The following is a 26,522-nucleotide window of genomic DNA, read 5'->3' as shown; positions in this document are numbered from 1 at the left end:
GGGGCTCGGAGTAGACCCGCTGCTCTTCCAAATCGAGAGAAATCAGTTGAGGTGGCTGTGGCATGTGGTTATGATGCCTCCTGGACCCCTCACCGGGGACTATGTCTGTTGGCCAGGGAAAGCCTTGGGATTCCCCCAGATGAGCTGGCCCAAAGGGCCGGGAAGAGGGAAGTCTGGGCCTCTCTGCTCAGGCTGCGTCCCCCAGGACCCGACCCAGGATAAGCGGATGAAGACGGATGCATGGATATAAATTTTACAAATGCTAACTGTGCTTACAAGGTTGTAACTCCGTCTACAATGTTTAATATATCAATCTAGATTAAATGAATAGGCGACCGATTTAGCTCACTTTGTCAAGAAACTGGTCCGTTTTATCTCTCTCTGTCCCTTAATTTAAGCATAATAAAGATGTATCATTGATTTATAAAGTGTTTACCGATTAATTAATGACATATCTATATAAACATTTGTGAGAGGAGCTTCATTGCCAAGTGGCACCCTTATTTCTAACGGCATGAAAACTCGAAGGGCTTACATGAAACGATAGCAGAATCCAGATTCAGCTTTGCCAAAAAGTGTGCCGTGATCCCTTTAACAGAATTCAAAGAGTCTCGGCTCAGAGTAGAACACACACACACACACGCACGCACGCACGCACGCGCGCACACACACACTCACACGCACAGAGACATGGCCCTCAAGAAGTAGAACTGTCTACATCTGCCTAGCTAGCAGCACATTAATGAGGCACACACACATTTGGATTGATACACTTGTGGGGACTTGTCATTGACTTCCATTCATTTTTTGTTGCTGAATTATGCCCAACCCTAACAACCTTAACTAAAAGTGAATTCACACCATAACTCTTAAACTGAGCTTTGGTAACTAACTAACTAACTAACTAACTAAGTAACTCACTCACACACAAATCCAGGGGATGATAGAAATGTCTCGTTTTACTTTAAAAGACTGAAGTGGGCCACCCATTCAGGCCTCCACATGCTTTTATTTTGTTGAACTGGACAAAAAAAGTAGAGCTCTTTTAAAGAAAAGGCTCCGCCCCTTTCTACCAGTAAGCACCATGAATTTTATTTCACTGAATCCCATTGGCTGAAGGTGCCACTACCCGTAAAAGAAAGGATTTTCATCGGCTCTCCTTTTGACGGCCTGTGATTGAGCGTTCAGTAGCGCGGTGCCTGGCGGGGATACAGCTCCAAAAATAAAATGGAGGTGTAGCCTCACTGTCCATATGGTGGTCATTACCACAGGACACAACAATATAGCCATTCACCACATGTTGGTGACCATAGTGCAGCATGATGGACACAGTGGGGGTTCCAGACAATCCCACTATTATCCCCAGCCTCCATGATTGATCAAATTCCCAGCTTCACCTCGGAAAAGCAGCAGCAATTATTCACCATCTGACTGGGTGACATTGTGCTCCCTCACCATCAGCCACTCCACGTCCCTCCGCCTCATTGTCTAATCTAGATGGGCTGGATTATTTGTGTAATCTAGATGACGTTTGCTGAGAATCCTTAGAAACGGTGATTCAGCAGCTCCGTCCGTCTCCGGGTTGTGTGTGTTTTGGTTTAAAGTGCAGAATCCGATCGGTGTGTAAACACTCCGTCGGAGTGAGAGAGACGGTGTTGTCAGACACGGGAGATCGTTTGTGAGTGTGTGGGTGAAGCAGACAAATGGAAGTAAAGTAATCGGCAAGTGGGAGGAAAGGAAGGAGAAAAAACAGAAGGATTAGGAGACATAGTTTAGATTGGGCAGCTTTTTTGCTGCTGCAAAAATATTTTGGCCGTCTTGGTCGAATCCTTCGGTCTTTGGAAGGAAGTCCAGGTCTCCTGTGACCGCCCAACTGCAGCTGGTTTTTCACAAAATCTAAAATAAATCTGTTAAATCTTTCTCAAAACTTTCATTAAAAAAGCTGCTTTACTTTGTGATGATTAGGTCTTAAAAGGACAAAAATCTCTAAATGGCTTCAATTCAACCACAAGATCTGTCTCAGCTGGACTTGACTCACCTGTCACAAGGTTGTTTTTTTTTTTTTTTGTATTTTTTGTTTTCCTTAGGCATTTTGGTTAAATATAAACAACTATGAGTGTGCAGCCTCATCCTCTAAACACTTCTGTATTGGGAGGAATAAACTAGCCCGAACTTGTTTGTTGTGACTGAGATAAACAGATTTAAGAGGTATCTGTGAGACTGCACCATAGCTTTCAGGTTCAAAATAATAGTAAAAAAGGGACTTATCATGCTAAACTTTACTTTTGCATCTTTTATGTGGGTCTGCCCCTATGAACACTCCAAGCGTGAAAAAAAATCTATCCATCTGTTTTCAGACAGTTTGTTTTTAGGAACTATGTGCCCAAAGCCGGATTTATGGTATCAGGGTATCTACAGGTTTAAGGGAGCCAAATTTAAGACTTTTTAAGACCTTTTTTAAGGCCACTTTGACCAAATTTAAGCTATAATTTCCGGCTATTGCCTGGAACCGGTGCTAACCACGTCGCGAACGTGGGATTAGCCATCCAGTAGCCATTAAACTTGCCCTTCCCCATGGCACAAGCTCCCACTAGCTTAACCAGCTAATGTGCTCATATAAAAATAGCCCCCTTTCACAACCAACTGCATGTGTACGGTTCCGCTTACGCCAACATCATACACAAAAAAAAGCTGAACACTAACTAGAAATTCACGAAAATTTTATAGTAATAAAATAATCTTGTTTATTGGGTCTTTGGTCATTTAAGACCTTTGTAAACTGTATTTAAGGATTGTTTGTCATTTTTAAGGATTTTTAAGGCCTTAAATTTTGGAAAAGCCAATTTAAGACTTTTTAAGACTTTTTAAGGACCCGCGGATACCCTGTGGTATTCTTCTCTGTCTGCATGGACACGAAGATACGCAGTGCCATGATACTTTGATGCTAGTGCTCTGCAGCAGGCCCTCAGAGGTTGACAACGACATGCCCAATTTTTTAAGTGTCCTTCAAAAGCAACATAGAGAGTATGCCTGCGATTGGTCAGAATGCCGCTTCCTTTCATTTTGTCAACAGCGTAGGCTTCCCTTCTTCAGAAGAATAAATAGTACTGAAGATGTCTAGCAGCAAACACAGAGCAGATTGAAGAACATCTTGCAGGAAAAAGTCAAACAGTAAAACCATTAACACACCCATGACTCAAGGAGTACGAAGACACTCAACAACCCTTCAGTTCCTGGAAGGAAATGACATGAAATGTAGACTTAAAGAGGTGGCGACTGCATGGAGAGGTGGAGGAGAAGGAGGGACAAATTTGTCCATCTTAAAATGTCTGAAATACATTAACACAATTGTAAATACACTATTGTGGACCAGAGACCTCCAGAAAAGTTGACGCCCTCCGTTTTCCTGGCAGGGAATTGCTCTGCAACACTCCCCGAGCATCGGAGAAGTCTGAAAGGAAAACATCTACGACAATGCGCGAGTGCGACTCTGCAGCTGAGCTGACAGGCGTATAAATCAGGCTTCAAACAAGCTGTTTTAAAAAATCCCAGTTTATGATGTCACAAACAGGGAAATTAGAATAGAACCACCTCTCACAGGCAAGTGTGAGCTGCTACTGGAGAAGCAGAAGCTGTACCATGCGCCCCTCCCTTATATCGTCACTTCTTGGCTAATGGCGAGCAGGGGAAAGGTGGGCGTGACCAGTTCAAGCTTGTTTTCTTAAAGTGACAAAGCCCTGAAACGGCTCATTCTGGAAGGTACTGAAACTGTAATAAGACTGCTGAAACTGATGTCCCGTTTGAATGAATTTTTATGCTTTTCAGTGTTTTATTTTCAGCATAATTTCACCAAAATGTGTGTTTTTCACAATGGTTGCTTAACTACATCCTAAATAACAAACATGTTTTCTGTTTGGTTTCTAAAGATGCCATCATGCATAAGGTCTCATTAGTGATGTCATGCAACCGTTGTATTCTTTAGAAAAAGACTCGCATTCAGAAACAGGAGGATATGTGCAACTTTCCATGAGATATTGATCTTTCCTTAAGGCTGACTGCACAGCTCAGAATCAGACACACGTTCAGTCTTGTCATCCTGGAATACCTGAATTCTTTCATCTATTGTGAAATCCTGATTTCTTTAGTGTAATCCACATTAATACCTCATCAGGCTTGCAGATTTGAAAAGCTGTGCAGATAAACCACAGACAGAGAAATGTGTTTTCCTTCTGGAGGCCGTACATGTGTCAGCTGCTCCGAACAATCCACCGATTCATCTTTTCTCCATCGCCACATGGCAGGCTTTGGGTGTAATATTAGGTCAGAGCGCAGATAGGAGTGTGGGGGGTGGTGGTGTTTAGTGTCGACGTCTGCGTCTCCGGGTGTCTGGTATGTCTGACTTTTTCCCTTAAATCTAATATAATGGAGCACATGACACGAGCGCCACACAGTTGACTCACCCTATATAATTGGTCCGTAAGGAAATTTCCAGTTCTCTCAGGACTTGGGTGGACTCTTGTACCCTCCGTCTGAATTTCTGAGAAGGAAAATAAAGAAAAAATACAGGAAGAAGTTAAATTTCATCATCGTCCCGTAAATCAACACGTGGGAACCCAGAGAAGTGAAACATTCTGGGTGATGAAACATTTTCTGTCAGACAGACAGATCATCAACAACATTTAGATATTTGAAAGCACAAATGCGGTAACGACTTTAAAAGGTTTTGAAAAAACTGGGATTGAGATGTTCTTTTTTTATGTTCCTCTACCATGAAAGTAGTCATTAACTAGACTATTACAGACCACTAGCTGACTCACTGGAAACTGTTTAAAAAAAAGCCTCCAGTTTTCATTTTCCCTCCCTTTTTCTGCATGTGTTGCTGTTAAATAATGAGACTACTGCTGATTCCACTAACAGGAGCTGCACCGTTTTATCGAATACCCACACAGTTTCATTTTAAACAGCTGTTGCAACTACCTAAACATGCAGTTAAAGGTGGGGTGGGAAATGTTTTCCTGGGGCAGTTTTTTGCCATATTGCTTGAAATGCTCTTTACATCTTATCGCAACTAATAAATTACACGTTTTATCACGAAAGTCATTTATTTTAATCACCACTGAAACACATGATTCTGGAAAAACCTCATCCTAGCATTGTGAACGTCCCATTCTTAATAATCGCATCTTGATGCATCCATCTATCAAAGTCCTCTGAAAGTCTTTCTGGCCTCTGGGCATACCTCTCAAGGCGCACAAATGGTGTGTTCTTGCCTTGCAGCAACTTAACAGGAAGCGAAGCCAGAGCCAGGCTGCCTAGTGTAACAAACAAAAGGTTCCATTCTGTTTGTGGTTTGCAAATCTCAGAGTTGTTCTGTTTAGAGTCTGGTTCTGTTCTTCTTGGAAAAGGTTTAGTTGATGGACCTGTTGTTTGTGAGCGCAGCCCGTCTTCTCTCGGCTGGCAGAGCTGAATGTCAGTTTGTTTGCTTGGCAAGACGCCCATGTGTGCATGCGCGGGGGCAAAGAGGCAATATCTGGCTATCGGAGGTGAAGCAAACACAGAAGTGACAAAAAACGCAGTTAAACAATGCTAATTTAATATGTCGGGTTGGTGAATTGTTTGCAACTCATTCATTTAGATGTAAATAAAGCTTTACATTATAAATACTTGGGGCATTTCAATTTGACAGGTGCTGGATGGGCCATCAATGCTAGCACTTTCAGGGAGGGAATAGGCTTCATGAGTACGTTTACATGCAGCCAATATCCGGGTTATGATCGGGTTAAGGTCGACATTCGGGTTTCTGAGTTGATCAGAATAACCCGTTTACAAGCATAAATAGAAAGAGTTACCCCTAACTTGCATAACCCGATTTAAATGCGGACGTTGGGGTACGGTTCCTCTTGTTCCGGTATCCATGAAAACAACAACATTTTTCCCAGTTCGGAAGAGATAGCGACCGCGTTTGTTTGCGCTTTAGTTTCCTCGTCACTCCAAAAGTGTGGTGCTGTGCCGCGACTCGCCATTTTGCTCCCAACTTGTTGTTTACTTCCGGTGTTCTGGTGCATACAAGACGTCTCGCTACTCAAAAGACCAAGATTCCTTGCGAACAGAGCATGCGCAGAACACACGCTTTGATGGGGATATCCCGATATGCGTTTACACGGCCAAACATTCGGGTTAGAAAAGGGTTACCCCAGGTGTAGTAACCGGGTTTTTAAAAACCCGGTTATGGGCATATCCGGGTTTTTGGCGGTGTTTACAAGGACCTGCGGAACCGGGTTATTGTGAATATTCGGGTTTTAAAAGGGTTACTGGCTGCATGTAAATGCACTGCATGTCAAAAGTGTTACAACCTAGAAAGCAGAGAATAGCAAAGTCGCTCTACCACAGTTTTCTGGCTGAAAGTACCCGCCACCTTTTGCAGCCTCAGTCAGCTCAGTTAGCACGTAGCTACATTGGCTCAGAGATGTTCGGGTGCATCTACCCTTACAACCCCACTCTCAGCTCCATTTTGGTATGTTCCAGGAGTGACGAGATGTGTAACACAGCCATAAGAGCAGGTCTAAGATAAATAAAATAAAATATTATGGGTCAAGAAATCCATTTCTGCATTCGAATGGTTAGAAGAGTAAGGACAAACTGCACCAAGGCATGAAGCGGCTACTGAACAAGGAAAATAAGGAGAGGGGGGTCCTCTTTGCTTTTATCCTGACTCAGAGTTATCAGCAGCAGCACTAAACAAAAGGCTGTTCATGCTGTTACACAAGCACTAGAACAAAAAGAGCCAAGCGGTGGTGATCAAACGTAGCAACAGAAGGGATGAAATCCCCGATGAGACGGAATGAAGCGGTTACATCACAGGAGACATGATGGGGACAGAAAACCGACCTGAAAACACTGATTTCTGCACAGGTCGACTTTTAAGCCTCATGGTAAAACTTTTAAACCAATCCTAACTTCTTTTGTGCTTTCATTTACAAACAGTCCAACTATAAGAAGGTCTTAATACTTCTCCAGGTTTTCTGAATGTCTTTCAATAGAAGTCTTCGTGAAGGTCAGATGAACAACATCTGAAAGTATTTTTTAAAAATCTGAAAATACCCATTTGTTTGGGTAGTGCTAACTCTTTCAATTGCTAAAATACAGCTTTAAGTGTCAAAAACTGTCTAACTGTTCATATTTTGGAACAAATTGTGTTTTTATGACAGGATTGCAGCATCAAAATTTCTTCTAATCAGATTTATAGTTTGTTTTTCACTAAATTTTGTATTTGTGGACACAACACTGATCAATCTTTTGAGTTTAGGAGCTTTTTATGCCTTAATAAATTATAGGTCAGAGATAAATGACTATACAACAAAACATTCCATTGAAAACAAACAGGTATATTAGGCCATTTTGGTTGAATTTTGAAAACATCAAAAACGCTAATTTGATATGTTAAAGATGTGGTTCACTTGTTTAATCAATACATTTGCAGTGGTCTCTAGTAGGAATGAAAGCCTTGTAAGTTGTACTCTGGGGAAAAAAAGCTCTGACGTGACTGTTTCAGGAAGTACAAGTCAGGAGTCTTATTTCCTGACATTTGGACTTCTCGCCTATGATTGGTTAACAGCAACATGACCATCACTGACTCCATTTGCATAACTGATGTTTTATCTCCACAAACAACACAAGACTGAAGGAGTTCTGCCATGTGGTGGAGTTACTATAGCTAACAGTTAGCTTCTATTAGCGGAGACTTGTTCCGCCCTCACCTGGATGCTAAATCAGCAACAGCCTTCCTGGACACAAGCCAAGATGGGCGAGTCCATTGATGCTAACTTTACATTATGATGTGCAAATGAGAGAAGCTAATGTAGGAAATAAGGGTAGAAGACCATTTTCACATTCGGCCTGCATGCTAAACTCAAGTGACCTATCATATTTCAAAAATAAAAAGTAAACAGCTTCTTAGAATGTGTTAAATTACTCATCTAAAATCAATATTTATCTCTATTGGAATTTTACTGGCTGACTCGACCATTTTTGTGTTCTCGTAGGTTGAATAGCTGTTGGATTTAACCGATTTCAAAAGCTGGAAAGTTGTAGATGCATATCAGATGAGGAATTTCTGTGACTTTCAATAATATCCATCTGGTGGTTAATCAAATATTTTACTAAAATGGTGACATAAAACAACACTATGAGCAGGGGTGCCCAATCCTGGTCCTCGAGGGCCGGTGTCCAGCTTGTTTTAGTTTTAACTCTCCTTCAACACACCTGATTTCAATCAGCAGGTGATTCAACCAGTTAATCAAGTGTGTTGGAGCAGAAAAACCCCAAAACCTGCTCTCCAGGACCAGGATTGGGCACCCCTGACTATGAGGCACTGATGCTTGTAACTTGGCCCTGAGTGAACCTGTTATTACCGTCCACTAAAAAGAGAACGGTTCCCATGGCGTCTTCTCTCTAGTGGACGTCTTTGGGCTTGGCCGACGTGTGTTTGGAGCACGAGCAGATGAGAAACAGAGTGTTTTTATTGGGGAGGAGTCATGCATGTGCATATTTCAGGGTACTGCGCAGGCTCCCAGAGCCCCCGCCAAACACCCCGCACTTTAAGTGCTACCAGCTGCATCACGAGAGAGCAGTAACAGACAGTGGGGAGGGAGAGAGGACAGCATGAGAGGAAAGGAGAAAAGAAAGAGGAGGAGACCAGGAGGGAACAGGGAAGGGGATACAGCACTGAGAATGTTGAGGGGGAGAAAATAAAAAAAACTTTGGGAGGTGTGAGCACAGGAGGGGTCATCCTGGAAACAAATCAACGGCTGATACATTCTTGGAGTTGGACTGGAGTTCTTCCTCCTTGGCTGCCTATTGGCCATGAGCTGCTCCGAGGAATGTACGGAGCCTGCCTATGGAAAGCAGAGGGAATGACCTCCAGCTCTCTCACAGTGGCACAAAGTGGCAATTGTTTGAGTTGAAGAAAAGGGGATGGAGCAAGATTGTAGAAAGAAGCCCATAACTCTTTTCCTCTGCACCCTCCGCTGCTTCTTTTTTTTTGTGTGTGTGTCTGTCATTTTCTGTCTATCTTCTCTCCCCCTCGGCCGGCTTTTTATAATTCAGCATCCCTCCATCGCTGTTGCCCTCTTCACTTTCGTCTTTCACTTCGTTCCTGTGTGCCTGTCCACTTCAACTTTCAATCAAGGCAAACAAAAGGAACAGGATTCATGTCGGTCCAATAAAAAAAAAAAAGTTCAGGAGAGGAAACCATTGACTAGACCTCTCAACAAGAACAAAAGCAGATTTTTAAGAAAATTTGATTAAATTTAATCATAAATAGTGTTGGAATAGGATCAGCTTTACAAGAAACACGTCACTTTCTCGTCTGGATGAGCCTCTGAGACTTAAACATGGACACAGTAAACCTTTAACATCTTTGAAAATGCTTAAAAGGGTTTTATAAAAATCATAAGTGGGTGCAAGTCGATCCAGAAGTGGACAGTTCAACAGCATAAACCTGTTCACACCTTTTAGACTCATTCAGTCTTAAATACTTGTTGGACTTCTTTATAACTTTAGACACGTCTACTGATCTGGGTTACTATCACACATCGCCAAAGACGATTAACCCACTTTGGGACGGCTGCCACAACTAATCAGGGCTAAACAAAAGAGGCTAAAACTGTTAGTTTTACAGATATAAACATACAATTTTATATGACGACAACAATACTGGAGTCTAAAGCAAATAAAGCAAAGGATAATTATATGAATACGATTGGGATGTCAGATATTATTGGTTGCTATTGAAATGAAATGTAATATTGGAAATGATCGGTATCGGTTTTTACTCTTTTAATTGAACAACTTTTACAATAGGGTTGTCACGGTAACCGGTATAGCGGTAAACCCCGGTAAAAAAGTTGACAATAAAAATAACCGTCCAGTTTTAAAAAAACTATATTATCTCGGTGGGTTTACCGTGGCCGCGGTTTCGGCGCGATGACCCTTACCAGCCACCGTCGCTTCAGCTGAAGTTCCCGCGGCGCGCACACGCACTTTTTAATTTGCAACGGCACCAATACTTTGAAGCTGAAATAATGGCCGAAGGAGGAGCAGGCAGCGCCCAGGACATCCATCCGCCCTCAAAGAAGACTAAATCGGAAGTATGGGCATATTTTGGATTTCTGAAAAACGCTGAGGGACAGTTAATAGAAGACGGCTATCCCGTTTGCAGAACGTGCATGAAACAAGTGTCTGCAAAAGGCAGCAACTCTTCGAATCTAATGGCACATCTGAGTGACCATCACCCACGACTCCACAGCCAGTGCAAGGTAAGTTAACATTAGCATTTTAGCTTAAATGCATGACGTGAGGACTTTTGGCTGAGGGAGAATGCATCGAGTCACTATATACTGCAGCCGCAGCGTCCTCTGCCAGCATTTAAACCGTGTCACGGACACCCTGTTGCTGGATGAAGCATCTTATTTGTTGATGATGAAGAGAAATATACAATTAGTTCCTTGTCATTGATTTGTTTACTTATTCAATGCCATTTATACTTGAACATTTGGATTTGATTACATAGTGTAGTAGTTATTTTAGTAATTTGTTTAAAGTGGCTATTTATTTTAAATACATATTTTTTTAAGGTTGACTTCAAGTCAAGTGTGGACTGGAGTTTTAGATTTTCATTTTGATAATGAAGAAAACAAGTATATGAGAAAACAAGTGGTGTTTCTTTGATTTGTTTACATATTGTTTATGTTTCGAATGTTTGGATTTGTATAATTTAAACCTGCACTGACTACTGTAACATGTTCCAGAAAAAGAAGCTATTTGTTCCTTTACTTGTGAAAAGTTGCACTTTTGCTAAGGCTTTGTGTTATTTTAGGTTTAATAAACACTGTTAAACCTTTTCAAAACTATTTCTGTTTGTGTAGAACAGGACTATCAATGCTTTCTGAACATATGCAACACCGTTTAAAAAATACCGCGATAATACCGAAAACCGTGGTAATTTTGGTCACAATAACCGTGAGGTTAAATTTTCATACCGTGACAACCCTATTTTACACAACATACACAAATTGCCCTACTTCACACTGGAAGCATCAGCAGCGGAACGTCACCACTTCAAATAGATTCCATTATAGTCTATGGGATGATTCAAACTAGATGCGACGCAGAGACATTCAGGCGTTTCCCAGAAGCTGCACGCCGCGCTGCTAAAGGTAGGATCAGGTTCTACTTTTACCACGAGCCGCTTATGGGACATGAGAATTTCTGCAGTTAACATAGGACTAGACAGGAAATCATGTACATTTTCAGTGCAAAACCCCCCGTAATTTTCTAAATAAAAGACTAGCGTTGCGATTTCATATATATACGTGTGACTTAATGGCTTATTTACATTTTTCTTTCAGCATCATTCTAGAAGTGCAGTAGTGTGTTTCTCATGGCTTTAATCCTGGTAGTGGAGAGAAACATCATATGACATCAAACAGCAATATCAAACAGGATTTCCTTCTTTTTGGTTTAAAAGCAGATGGCATAAACTCGAGAGATTTTGCGATCCTGCGAGGCCTACAGCGACTGATGACATAATGCTCTTGTATGCGCTGCTGTCCATCTTGGGAAATCAAGTACCGAACTCGATGGTAACAAAACAAGGCACCATTTCATACCACATGAATTGGTCCTTGGTTGGTACCACGGAAATTGGGCGGTGCCTTAAAAAGTACAGAATACAGTACCGATCCCTAGGTTATACTTCAAACTCTTCATCTACTTCTCCTCTGACTCAAAATGTTAAACTGTAAAGTAGGGATGAGCCGGATACTCGTTTCAGACGAGTATCCGGTACGGATAAAGCATTTTTGACGAATACGAGCATGAAACGAGTAAAACGAGTCAATATCTGTAATCGTGCTGAAGGAAAATCCTCATTGGGTAACTGACTGTCTTCACGCTCTGTGATTGGCCAGTCACATAGAGTGCCCGCCCCCTCCCTACACACAAAACTGCAGCCGGCCGGGAGCGCAGTCCGTCCGTCCTGTTCATTCACGCACACACACAGACAGTAACGGATCTCGCTGTGATTGCTTCACTGTTTCTCACGTTTCTTCAGTTTTCCCTAGGTTTTCTTCAGCTCGCTTCTTTTTCAGTTGAATATTTAAAGTTACTTTTTTCGAAACTGACATGGTGCATTTGACAAGACAGAGCTGGCGTGCTGTTGTCACTACCTCCGCTCTGGTCGGGTTTTTTATTTTTTTGAACTCCCTCTCTCTCCATCTCCCCCTCGCTATCTCTCTATGTGTGCACACACACACACACACGCACGCACGCACGCACGCACGCACGCACGCACACACACACACACACACACACACACACACACACACACACACACACACACACACACACACACACACACACATTATTCAACATTGTTTTGTTTAACTTTGTGTGGGAAAATGCCAAGAACATTTAGAAAAAAATCAGTTTAATCAAATAAAATAAAAAATAAAAATAGTAATAAAGTTGTGTCTGGTTCTAGCATTTCATATTTCCTAGTTCCTACTAGGATGTAGATGTATTAATCCATGCACCTAAATATTAATGTTCTGATTTTATTGAAACACTTGTTCTGTAAAAGTTCCTTTACTATTGTGATCAAAAATATTTAATCTCAATTCTGAGGCTGCTCTGTAAATAGTTTTCAAACAAACAATAACACATAGCAACTTCTGATCAATCCATATCAATTTCAGACTTAAAACAATACATTGATGTAAACCACACCCACTTCTGGTTAAACCACGCCCACTTCCGGGTTATGCCACGCCCATTCCGAGTACACATACAGATAATTTAGTTGGTTGAACAGATACAGATACAGATACAGATAGTGGTGTACTCGCTCATCCCTACTGTAAAGCTTGGTTTATGCTTGACGCATTCACTTTCCGCTTGGTGATGCGGCTCGCGGATGGAACGCGCTTCACAACTCGCAGCGTTTATGGTTCGTGCGGCTCGTCTCTGTGGCGAGCCAATATTCTCCCAAACTGTAGAGGGCAGCATGGAGCTCTACGACATGCATCCAACACTACACCATAGTAGAAGTACAAATTACTGTTGTTTACAACACGGCATTCCAGCATTTTTAACAGCGTCCTCGTCTTTTCCGACAGTGCGAGCTATTTCTCTCCAAGAATTATTAACAACATGTTGTTCACGGTGATCTCCGAGAGCTGAAGCATACAAATGTCTGTATTTACGAACCTCTGCCATACTAGTTCTTGCCGGTCCACCATGTTTTTCCGCGTCCGACCGTCTGCGTGGTTAGAAATTTTCCTAGGTGCGCGTTGCGGAAATTTTGGGCCGTGCGGAGGCGCGTGGTTGTTAAAATGACGCAATTTCGCCGCGCGGAGCTGTGCGGACCTCGTGGACGCGTCAAGCATAAACCAACCTTTACAGATCCGAGGTTTAGTTTTTAGATTTTTTTGTTTGTTTGGCACAACTGGCCTAAGTTAAATTGAAGTAGTTGTCATTTTCAAGACAGATTAAGTTTAAAATTTAAAGCGCAAGTCACCACCTACCAGAGTCTTACTCTAATCCCATTTCCTGGTTGAAAAATGTAACAAATGCCTGGCAGACCGAGAGGGCGGAGCCACAAACAAATACACATACAGGCTCACAACGGCATTGTGACATCATAGGGTATGTCTTAGCCAATAGCGATGGCAGATTTAAATTCAAATGCAGTGCAGAGTTTTTACCTGAAGACGGTGCAACTCAGGACAGTTTTATACAGAATATTTTAATTTTAACTAAGATGCACTAAAGTGCCAAACTATCGACTACATGTGTCTACAGCACAATTAGACACTCATTTATATAGTTTATCAGAGGGAAAAAAGTTGATTTTGGGGTGACTTGCTCTTTAAGAATGCATGAAAGAAGAGAAGTGGTGATAGTTATCTAAAATTATTTAGTTTTTCTTTTTATTAGAAAGGGAGAGGCCTCACATATATTGGCATTGGTTAATATCGGTATTGGAAAGAGTTGGAAAGAATCAGACTATATCAGCATATCGATAAAAACGCAGATATAGAACATCCCTACAATACATTGATCTTGAAAATACCCAATATCTTTTAAGCAATCCTATAAGATTGCAAAATAATGTTTTTCTGCCATTTTCCTTGGTATCACAGTCATCACAGTTTCAATTTGCTCATGCTGTGCTAGCGGTTTGAAATTTTAGCCACACTCAGTGCAGATTGAATTATTCAGTGATTTGTTCTTATTCTGGCGAGGTCTGCTGGTTAATTTGTTTATCACAGCGCCTCATCTCCTGGCCTTCCTCCCGCAGCTCATGCATCCAGGCCAAAAAGACTCAATTCTGGCGAAGCCTGAGAGCTGGCTGATGCTCCTCTTTGAGGAGCCCCTCCTCCTCCTCTCCAAACATCCAAGACAAACAGCCAAAAAACTGGCTGCCCAGATGATATAGAAACACTTTATGGTGTAGCTCCGTCACTGCTGACGGTTTCTGCTGGAAATGTCATTGTAGCAGTTAGTTTGACACTCGCTACCATTACTCTGTTTGGTTATCTATTCTTGCCCTTCCATTCTATTGTTCTTACGAAGGTTTCTCCAGACTGGGCGTTCATGATGAACAACCGTCTCCTTTTTTACTAAGCCTCACAGTTTTGCAACTCAAATTCTCAAGCTGTCTCCCAGGGAACCCCTGCCCTCAGCAGCTGGGATATCCTAGACAAGCAATAGAACGTCAGTAGGGAAGGAAAAGCTGCCGTGGCCCCTGGAAACGACTGGTGTGCTCACCTTTCTTGTGACTGCAGGATCTAGATAACCTCTCAGCTTTTGGAGGTACGTGTGAGGTGGATTTTTCACCTGGAATCGCTCCTGTGAAACACAGAGAACAAAAAAACATGAGTAAAAAAAAGTGGAATGGGATTACAAAATAATAACACGCATGTTGCTTTGTTTCACACAAGATAAGTGGGGAAAAACCCTCACAAATGTTCCAGGAACGCCGACTGCAAATCTGATTAGACTTCAGGTTAATTAAACATTGGGAGTAATCCTGCCTTTGATGGGAACTGCACATCATCTTCGACTTGAAGTCACTTATAAAATAGCAACTTGTTTAATACACAACAGACCCTGAAAGAGGTGCCACACGTGGGTTTCGTTTTTAATCTCTGATGAAACGAAAGCAGTTACAGAATAAAGAAGTTGTTTTGTTCTAGCGTCACTAGAAACACAAATCAAATGTCACGAGGTGACGATTTCTCCTTTTATTAGCTGCAACACCAAAGCACCGTCAGGGCGTGTGAACAATTCACCCAGCCACAGACGACAGGTCACACTAGTGTTCTATAAACATCTACACAAGAGATTAATCTGGGATTTGGGTCGGTGTGTTGAGCGGTAAACGGTATTTGTATCAGGCTGAGCACGTCATAATGATCAGTACTCACACAGTATCGGAAAATAGGAGATTAAACTTTAATGTGTGGATTTAAAGCTTGTACTGAATGAGAGCTACACGGTGTTACGCTTGAGCATCAAAATGGCGATGTACGTGTGTCTGATAGTCACATCGCAGGTCCTGCTGCAGCGTGGTAGGCAAACAAACTCAATGTGTGGGAAATACAGAACCGTGCTGTTGGAAAATGCCGTCAAACCAAACCGCACCCATACGAGTCACGCTGAGTAGTGCTGTTGGGAAAGCGCTATAACTGGACCCTTGGGGAAGTAAAAAGAGATTGCTCTTTTCATTTGATGATATGGGACATTATTTACATGTCCGAGTGGTTTGCCAAACACGTTTACCATATCTACAGTTATGATTGGGTCAAGTCATGAAAAACTCATATTTGATCAGGAACATGGTTTTCCATCCGCTGTACGTAAAATGCCAATGGGTTCATTTTACATACATACATACATACATAAATACATACATACATAAACAAAAACATAAACATTCATTTTCAACAAGATGGCAGCATAGCTTAAAAGTGCTATTGAAGCCAAAAGTCACGTCTCTTTTTGATATTGCAATATTTACAGCAGGTATGAAAAAAATTGCTATGATATTTGTTTTCAGGCTTATGGGCTGAATCTTATCGGACAGGTTTAAGTTGCTTGTACTGTATATCTGACCATCAACAGATGTATCAGGGTGCACAACCCAAACACAGGACTAGGGGAGAAGATGCAACTTTTCTTTATTCAGAAACCAGAAAATATCTTCAGTTATTTGATTTCTGCCCGTTTTTTTCAAACATGGGCTCTCAAAGACGTTAAGTACACTAGGAAGTCACACAAAAACTGGTCTGTACTTGTATAGCGCCTTCTTAGGGTTATTCCTACCCCCTCCCCCCTCCCCCCCCTCCCCCAGTATACAGAAAGATCTTAAGGACATATTCACTTCATCTGGAGAGGTAAACAACCAAACTTCCTCGATGGGAATTGTGAGTGGTCGTTATGCACGATGACGCGTGTTTCTACATAAACAGGACTCAATCATAATGCAGAAGATCACATCCTGTAAAGGGTGTTTACCCTGTGCACACAGATACTAAGATGAGATCAGTAGCATCACATTCATCACTGCCAGAGAGTCTCCCTCACAAAAAAAGGAAAGACAAGCCCAACCAGCCATATCTCCCCATCCCCGCATATTTCTCTCCTCCTGCTCCCTCACATCATCACACAAACATGTACATAGGACCTTGGGGGGTGGACAAGCCAGGGAGTGCGGGTATGGACCCCATTTCCACATTCCTGTGGCAACCAGCCCCCCAATTTTATTTGCACCTTAGACACTTCCACTGACGACATTCCACGCAAACACACACTTAGGGCCTTGGGAGTGAGCACATCCAACGGCACTTGGCAGGGGTTTTTCTCAGCCTCCTCCCGAGTGCCGGTGCCCACTTCCAATTTTAAACTGCACTTAGACACCGAGGGCTGTGGGTGCAAGTGGGGTGGTGCGGTGGCATCAGCTAGCATAGGCCAGACAATGCCCGCACTGCCCGCTCACCACAGCCACGAATACACCTCATCAACACGCACCAAAACTGTATTGGAGCAGGCGGAGGGAGACTAGGGGTCTTAGCACACCTCTGTTGTTGCTTGGCTTCCTGGGGCTGGAGGCTAGGAGGGAGATCTGGCCATCTGGTTGGGGTCTGGGGTGGGGGTTGCTGTGCTCAGCATTGGGCGGGGGAGCCTGCTCATCGGTACCCCAGCAGAAAGGGTCAAACTCTGGGAACCGGTAATGGTTGTACTCCATGTGCAGCAGTACCAGGACCAGAGTGAATAGGGTGTGTATGGGGAGCATGAGTGGGTGTCCGGCGTGCATTTTTGTACGTCTTTGGTTGAATGTGTGAGCATGAGGGAGGGAGTGTGTGACTGTGTTTGTGTATGACTGTATATGTCAGGTGGGGCCTTTGACTCCTCCCCTCTCCTGGGACTTCTTTTGATGTTATAGATCTTCGTCTCCCCTCCCCCTGCCACACCTGGTGTGGGGTGCGGTGCCTTGGTCTGCCTGAGTGTTCGCGGCTCCCGGGTCAGGGGGTTTAAGATTTTTGGCTTCTTCCTGATCAATCCCGGTGGCTGCCTGGTGAGGTCTGGGTCCCTGGGCTCTGCTGGGTCCCCGGCGGGGGTGGTCGCCCCTGGGTCCCGGGTCGCTGGGTCCCGGGCTTGGCCAGCAAGGGGGTGGGAGGCTGCGGACGGGCCTGTGGGCTTCCCGCTGATATCTCCCGGGACTCTACCGGCTGCTGGTTGTGGCCTCCCAGGGCGATCCTCTGTGCCTCTCGAGGGGGGCAGGGGGGCTTTCTGGTTGCAGTTTCCTTGGGGCTCCTGTGTTCTGGGGCAGCGCCTAGATCTCTGGACTTGGAGCTCCCCCCGTCTCCTGCACATCTTTGGGGGCAGATCTGTGGTCCCTCACATTCTCTACTGGACGCTCCTATGGAGAAACCTTACAGAAACAAGCGCGTGTACACACACAGATGCTCACATGGTGCTCTCATAAGTATGGACTTGGGCACGTACAACACAGGTCTTAAGGCTATGGTGGGCACTTAATGCACTGTGATTTATTATCGTGCGACTGTTCAGTTAAACAATGCTGATTTTATATTTCTTCATCAAGCTGACGCAGTGAGAGCTTGCTCCTGTTGTATTGTTGTTGTGTCCCTTTTTTTTTGTTTTTAGCTTTTTTTTTTCTTCTTGTCTCTTTCTGCAGGTCTAGAAGCAGACTCTTGTTCATTATTGTTTATTTTTGTGGAACCCCCCCACCCCCTTCCCCCACCTTTTGTCTTTTCCTTTCTCTTTCACCTCTAACTCCGTGTCTGGTCGGAATTACAAGCATTCAAAAACAATAACAATAAAGTTTTATGTATCAGGCATGACATTAAAAGCAGACGCTTTGATGCTCCACCTGAGAGTAAATCTGTAAGGCTTGTCACCAGCATTCAGACATCAATTCTGTTTGCTTCACAGCCAGACAGGACATGGTAAAAAAAAAAAAGGAAAGACAAGATTGTTGCCAGGAAAGGGAGTCTCTCTAAGAAAACTCTGTCCAGCCTAATCGTTTCAAATTTTTGCTCGAGTCTTGCAAAAGAACACGTAGCTACCATGAAAATAAATCTGCATTTATGGAGTCTGATCAAACAATAGTGTGTTAGTGATGTGTTTTGGGTTAGAATAAGTAACATGCTGCTTGTAATCTGGATGTGATAACATTAGGATCGTCCTCCATTAGAGCTGAGGAAAATAATCAAATAATCGATGCATCAGGATACGGACAAACGATTCTGCATCGTAGAGGAGTACGCCATAATCGATCATAGTGGAATGTAGTTTTGTTTTTTTAACAGCGGCACCAGCGCAGCATCCTAATCTGTCAGAGTGAGAGTTCTCCACATTTACCAAGTGGTTCCACCTTAATGTGGTACTGCAGGGCTGAGCGCTAGAGTTGTAACCTGAGACCGAACTGGAACCGAATCAGCCCGACCGGTTCTGTTGGATTTGGGCCGTGAATTATGTTAATTGAGTGGGTAGTCACGCAGCGCGCTCCGCTCGCTCACACAGCAACAGAGAGAGAGAGCGCGAGAGAGAGAGAGAGCGAGAGAGAGAGAGAGAGAGGAGATGCTCCTCCAAACCGATGCTCCAAACACGGATTATTATTTTCATAATTTAATTATCATTTCTCCTGGAAGCGCTCAGTCAGACCAAGTGTTGTAATGTAGGGAGATCCGGTCTAGGGGAGGGGGTGGGGTCAATGACGGCGGCTGCAGCGTGATCGTCTGTCTCTTTAGGGACACGGAGAAGTTAAAAGGAGAGAGAAATAGAAGATAGAAGTTCTTGTTCCACTTTATTCTTTTGTTTCATGATGAAAAACTGATGTTAACATCAATTTAAAAAAACTGTGAGGAAGCTTTGGTCCATTTTAGGTTACAGGAGATCTTGTCTCCTATCTGCTCCTCCAGAGACAGCATGGACATGAGGGTTTCATGGTGAGGGTCACACAGGACAGGTTAGTGGAAAGGTTTGTAGTTAGCTGGTTAGTGAAGGAGATCCATCAGATGGGTAATTTAATCCTAATCCAGCCCACAACCTTCTGCTGGTGTTATTATCAGGAAGAATAAAACACACATCTTAAATATTATTGGACGTGTAGAATTTGTTTTATGTTTTTTTATTTTCTGCATCAAACAGAACTTGATTCATTCTCCAACATTTCAGAAATGAACCACTGGGTTCAAATAAAATAACAAACTAAGTCAAACATTTCATTTGGTGTTATTTCTGACACCCTTCAACTGTGGCATAAATATTTGACTCTAGAGCTGCTCAGAGACATTAAACACTCATATATGAACCCATTATGTATTTTATTATTACATTATGTGTCCTGTAGGTTTTCAGTACTTTTTCAGATTTTGTTAGGTTTTGCAAAGCGTGTTTTTCTCAGCCTGAGGCGTGGTGTTGAACGAGGAAACAGATTGTTTTACTTTGTTAAATCTTCTTAAATGTTTTGTCCTAACCTGTTGTGGATGGAGAGCTTTTGAGGGATGGCAGGTTGTATCTTTTGATAAAAAATAAATAAATAAATAACAAATCAATATGAAATAATCGTGATGCATCGTGACATCGAATCGATTTGAATCGTTGACCCAATAAACGTAATCGAATCAAAAGACAAGTGAAGATTCACGCCTCTATCCTCCATGTTTCAGAAATTTTCATGTCTCCTTCGACCCCTGGTGGGATCTACCTGTCACCTCACCTCTGCCTCTCTCCATCACTGTTGCCATGGTGACATTAAAAAAAATACCCGTAACCATGACACAGTAAATATCCAACTCCCTGGGCTATGTTCACTGTCTTCGCTTAAGAAGACAAAAGAAACAAGTGGAGAGAAAAATGTTAAAATTTTAATAATCTCTCTCTCACTTGTGCAGTTGATACCTTTCCATTTGAAAAGGAGACCAACAATTTACACTTAAAGAGTCTGAGAACTCCAGCACCCATGCAGTGAAGATCTCTGCTGGTCAGCAGCCCGATGTGCTCTCTTTGGCTCGGTTTCCTTCTGGGTCACCAACTATCAATGCAATCCGAGTGGGCGGTGGTTTTGATCTGGTTTCTGCTTTTCCTCCGAAGCTCAAGAAGGCAGAAAAACTCAGGCAGAAGAGCTGTGAGCCGAACTCTCAGACCACAGCTCGCTGCACAACATTCACCCTCTGTTATTTTCCTGATGCCAATAACAGGCCGAGTATTTTAACCGGAGAACTGATCTGCGCACCCTGCTGTGCCACTTAACCCACTGGATCAGGAAAGACACGATGGAGTTTAGAGATAGAGAGGCTCACGGGGAAAAACGCAACAGAGTTTTGTCTCAACAGGCACATTTCTTAATTATGTAGCAAAGATTAGTAAAGCCACACAATATCACACAAGATTCAGGCTCACCTGATCGCAGATCAGTTCCCATTTCTTCTCATTGTCGTACTGCCGCAGGAGTCGGGCCTTGTCTGGAGGAAGATTCATCGAGTTCTGAAAGAAAGAAAAATGTCAAGAGTTACTTTGCTGTGGATAATGAAACAGAGGTTAGAAAAAGCTGTACTGTGTGTTTTCTGGATTTTATCCAGTTATGTTATTTAACCAGCTAATTAACGGGTTTACTCTTCTCTAGTAGCTTTGGAGTTTCTACATCTTCTGAACATTTGTAATTACTGAAGATAAAAAAAAAAAGTGCTGAGTCACAGAACTGCAACAGATCAGTGTCCGGGCCATCGACATTAATATAGCACAAAGTGTGTTTGATAGCTTGGAGCACCACAATATGCAAACACAATCTTAACACAGCAATAGTCTGCTATTTGAAATTCAAATTACAATACTGGTATTATGCTGCAGGCATTTTCAGCTGATGGTAACAGGGTAACTGCAGGTTTAAGGGAGCCAAATTTAAGACTTTTTAAGACCTTTTTTAAGGCCACTTTGACCAAATTTAAGCTTTTTTTTTTTTAATTTAATTTCTGCTATAATTTTCAGCTATTGCCTGGAACCGGTGCTAACCACGTCGCGAACGTGGGATTAACCATCCATTTACCATTAAACTTGCACTTCCCCATGGCGCAAGCTTCCACTAGCTTATGTGCTAGTGGGAGCTTGTGCTCATCTAAAAATAACCCCCTTTCACAACCAACTGAATGTGAACGGTTCCGCTTATGCCAACATCATACACAAAAAATGCTGAACACTAACTAGAAATTCACGAAAATGTCATAGATATAAAATAATCTAGTTTATTGGGTCTTTGGTGATTTAAGACCTCTGGAAACCGTATTTAAGGATTATTTGTCATTTTGAAGGATTTTCAAGGCCTTAAATTTGGAAAAGTAAATTTAAGACTTTTTAAGGACCCGCGGATACCCTGGGTAATGTAGAAATTATTCTCTTGATGACAACAAGCATTTCAGATTTCTCAAGAAAAGGTCCTTCACAAATCATTAGTCATGTTTCCTCTGTAGGATTTCAGGGAAGTTCTGGGAAGGTGAAAGAGAAAATATGAAGACCTGGTCCTCTCAGCCGTTGGGTCTCCACACAAAATGAGATTGTTCATGAATTTGCCACAACGTCGGCATATTACGACTGTTTCAACAGCAAGTGATGTCACTGATCTGCATCTAAAGGTGTCTATGAACTTTAATAACATTAAAAGTTTTATTTTGTCAAAATATACCGTAATTAATCCATTCAGAGGACCGGGAAGAGTGACCGTGTGACTTAAAAAGCGATATTTGGCTTGGAAGCGTCTGGCCTGAGTGTTTTACATGAATTCAGTCTTAAAAATTACGAATCTTTTCTGGCATTTTGTGTCACAAATTATCCCATCATAACTCTTACTTCTTGCATTTCGTTTTTCCACATTCATGCACAAATAGGCAATTAATCTGGTCATAAAACACAGCTAGAACGCTGCCTTCTCTGACTTTTAGGGGTTAAAATGGATTTTAAAGACAAAAATCTGTGTGGTATTAAATATATGAATGAAAGAAGAGAAAGATTACAAACTGGAATTTGACACATGACATAGTGGTAAAATGGTTTTGAAGGTGATTTCCTAAAATAGATAAAAAGAGTTTTAGCTTTTATTTAAAAGGCACATCATTTGGAAATTATTTCCATTGCAATTAATCAGCGTTTAGTAGAAATAAAACAAGAAAATAAAAACCTATGCCTGTTTTTCCAACTACTTGATGCTTACAGGATATCTAGAAGGATTCACCTCACATCGGTAAAGGAGATGTTTCTCTTTGCTGTTCAGTAAGTTTATTTGCAACAGATCTAATGCAGTATTTGGTCCTCAGTCCTAAAATAGATATTGCACAACTTCTTTCTTCCCCCCTGCTTTACTTTAAGAGCTGCTTCTGCACAAACACCTCTGCAGCTGAGCAGAATGATAATCTTTCCAACACAAGCATGCAGAGACTAAAAATATAAGGAGAAGGGTTTGATTGGGGTAAAAAAGGGTTTACGGTTCTGGGTCATCTTTGGGGGGGAGAGAGAGAGGAAGAGGAATATCCTGAGATACGGCCCGTTTCCAAGCACAATTAAAACAAAGATGGAACCAATCAGAATCCAGAAATTCTTTTATAGAAACATTTTTGTTGCTGTTTGATACACCAGAGCGTGATGTTTTATTTTTCACCATTTCCTCTAACAGGATGGCGAGGCTATTGATCTGAACATTCATTTTCATTTTTAAAAGCTGTTTGTAAAAAGAAATCAATGCAGACGGCTGCTTGGGCGACACGGAGATGAGTTAGACTCACTTTACATTTTAGTAACAAACAGAAAAAACAAACAGAAAATGTGGCTTGGAGGCTTTTGTGCTAGTGAATGATGCCTTTTTGTTAACCATCACCTAACTGGATGTAGATATCAAATATATTTTTAATTTGTTTGGGAGCAAATATCAATCAAGTGATGTGAAGTTAAAGCTCGGTGTTTCTTCTACACAGGCTCGTCAATGAGACTCGGGCAGGAAATCAAATTAGCATTCAGCTAAAGCTGCAGGCCCACCATCGCTGTGATGACTGCGGGGAATTGGACATCCGACCAGCTCTATTGACTCCATCTGGCTGCTGACCCGATTACTAGACTCACTTTCCTCCCTAAACACATTAAGAAAACACCTGAGGAGACATCCACAACATGAACACAAGTTTACTAAATCACACTTCTGTTGCAGATCCTGATTGAAACCGGAGTAAAAGATCATGTTGCTTGTGAATTTCTACTTTGTTTTGTCTGGGTGTTGAGGTAATATTGACCCAGCAGGTCGGGTGGTTTGTTGAGTCACTGAGCTGTGGCCTTCCTGTTTGGTCAGACTCCAATCAAAGCAAAGAGACACTTCTACCAGCATTCATTTCAGCCTGATGCAAATCAACTGTGACAGCCACTCAGCTCGCTGGACTTTGGTTACCGCCGACGTGTGTGTGTGCATGTGTGCCATTAATGAAGGGTAGAGTTTGGCATTTTTTCCACCAACACCCAATGGTAGACCACCCCGAGGAACACGGACGCACACACACACACACACAGCCAATGGTAAATCCTCCAATAATTAAAGCCACAAGTAACCTGAGCCAAAACAGAAGAGTTAGACTCAGAACGGGGATTTACTGATCTAGTATTCTGGAAGCAATAACAGCCTGATACACAAATTAAAATGTCAATCATAAAGACAAAAAGTGGCCCAAGAAATACTAAATTATAATTAACCCAAAGATGACTTTTCAAATGTTTTAATTAGTTTTTTAAAGCTTATTACAATTGTTTTGCTACCAAAATGTCTCAAAATTAGCTACAACATTTTGAGACAATGGTAACAAAGATAGAAAATGTTTTCCTTTTAGTATAGCCGGTTTTTCCACTGGCTGTGGAAGCGCCGGATAACATCCACCAAAAGAAAGCAGTATGCAGCAATTAGCCACCATTATAGTAGACGAATAGGTTCCCACCTACTGCAAAGTCTAAAGTTTTGGAAGCGTTCCAGAAACATAGGGATGCGTTGCTTACACTTCGTCTATTTTTTTTAGTTCAGCTCAGTTTTCCAAGTTAAGAAACAAAAGTGGTTCACTAGATGGGGCTGTCACATGGAGGGACATGAACGCTGCCAACCTACACACTTCTTCTCATTTTTTTATTATCAAATTTATTGACATGAGAAAAATTATCACGATAAGAGGATAAGAGTGAGAAATTTCCATAACGATAAATTTTCGATTTATTGCCCAACCCTATGACACAATGAACTAAACAGTTGGTTTTGTGACAGGAGGAGTATCTCAGACTCTTGACTTAGTTTCCTAAGGCAAGGATAAATATGAAGACTAGATTCTAGATATGAAGACTTGATTAAGCGAGTGAGGAAGAACCCGACCTACACAGACCAGGTAGGAGAGTGCCGAAACATCTCTGCACTTGGTCACAGCCTTTGTTTTGTTGACACTTTAAACATGATCCTGATTTTCATCCTTAATTTTTTTTTTCAAATGATACGTTTAAGGTGATATCATAAAAACTGGTGCAACAGGCTTCTGGAACAAGTCTTAAAAAAGGTAAACATATGACATCATGAGCATGGTATGTGGTTTTGTTTCATTACCTTCTCAGCCCTGCCTGCAGAGTAAAATAGCTTTTCACACTTTAAAATGACCTTAATATCATTTTAAATCGTATTTATGTAAAAGGTAATCTCAATGTAACATGTAAAGGAGACGATAGTCACCTGACTTCATCCAGACAAAACAAGTCTGAAAAGAAGGAAAAATGGACTATATGGAACGGGACAATTAAAGCTTCCCGTGAAACGTCAGCTTTCAAAAACCTACATTCGTTTGGCCAACATGGTTTTTATCTCCAGAGCGACTTTTCTGTAATGTTTCTAAGGGGAAAATCCTTTTATTTAAAAAGAAAGAAAAAAAAAGAAAATGAAAAAGTGAAGAGCTGCACGTTTTTCGCACGACACGAATCCTGCAGCGCTTCATTAATCACTGCCAACCTTCTGGAGACCACAACATTCGTCTCAGCACACCAAGAGGGCCGCAAATACGCCACACGACTACACCAAAAAAATTCAGCAATCTGCTCAAATTTAACTTGCTATTCTATCACATCAGCTCCTGGTGCTCACAAAAACACATTAATGCCAATGTATCCTCTCATTAGCCGGCGTGAGTCATGAAGGGAGTAAGAATAGAACATCTCAAGGTCCTCCAGCTACCCATTACCTTCTAGGAGGTCTGCACGCCGGGTGCTCGGCTTTCCCAGAGCAGCTGGATGGAAAAGCAAACACACAGCTCACATGAAGGGCCCGCTTCAGCTGGTGATGCTGAGAAACGATGTAAACTATGTAGAATACTGAGAACGGACATGGTGATGAAATAAAATGTCCAGACTGCAGCTTAACCGTGTGTCTCTGAGTATTTACAACAGTGGTTCCCAAACTTATTTAGCCGCGCACCCCCTTCTATGTCCCGACCATGTCGACGCCCCTGATATCAGATGTCAAGCTAAACAGACAGGGTTAAAAACAAATTCCCCATCACTTTCATTTTTTAAATAGTAATTAATAAACATTCGATACCATTACAATTTCCTTTGATTTCATTTTAAATAAATATTTAGAGTGCCCAGGTAGCACATAAACAATGCAATTTAACGGTTTTCTTAAAGTAGGAACGTTTAACCTGTGCGGCCAGAGCGCTCTCCTTCCTTCTGCTCTGCGTAAACCTGAGCTGATCACCTACTTGTGCGTAATCAAATGTCTATAGGGGACAAGATATAGCCATGAGGTTCACTTTTACCTCAGACCGACTTATTGCTGTTTTATGGTGTGGCTGAATCTGCGATCCGCTGCCACGCTGACTGCAATAACACATGCTGCAGTAACAGGACTTGTGGTCAGGTTCATGAGGAGTCACTGGCTG

The 26,522-nt window shown here is 42.1% G+C and overlaps 1 protein-coding gene across 8 annotated transcripts in view; it reads right to left on the bottom strand.

Annotated features, from left to right (window-relative positions):
* The window catches only part of fmnl2a (formin-like 2a), a 65,312-nt gene that overhangs the window by 23,350 nt on the left and 15,440 nt on the right, over nt 1-26,522 (bottom strand). For all 8 annotated transcript variants that reach the window (XM_070543952.1, XM_070543954.1, XM_015966633.3 and 5 more), the window contains exons 2-4: nt 20,992-21,075; nt 14,830-14,910; nt 4,461-4,537 (exon numbers count right to left, since the gene is read on the bottom strand). In XM_070543952.1, coding sequence (XP_070400053.1) covers nt 4,461-4,537; nt 14,830-14,910; nt 20,992-21,075 — 242 coding nt within the window. The remainder of the gene's footprint in view (nt 1-4,460; nt 4,538-14,829; nt 14,911-20,991; nt 21,076-26,522) is intronic.

Source organism: Nothobranchius furzeri, chromosome 14 (genome assembly GCF_043380555.1).
Source record: "Nothobranchius furzeri strain GRZ-AD chromosome 14, NfurGRZ-RIMD1, whole genome shotgun sequence".
NCBI classification, from domain to species: domain Eukaryota; kingdom Metazoa; phylum Chordata; class Actinopteri; order Cyprinodontiformes; family Nothobranchiidae; genus Nothobranchius; species Nothobranchius furzeri.
Note: the sequence above shows the minus strand (reverse complement) of the source record. Positions and strands in the feature narration are given on the sequence as shown.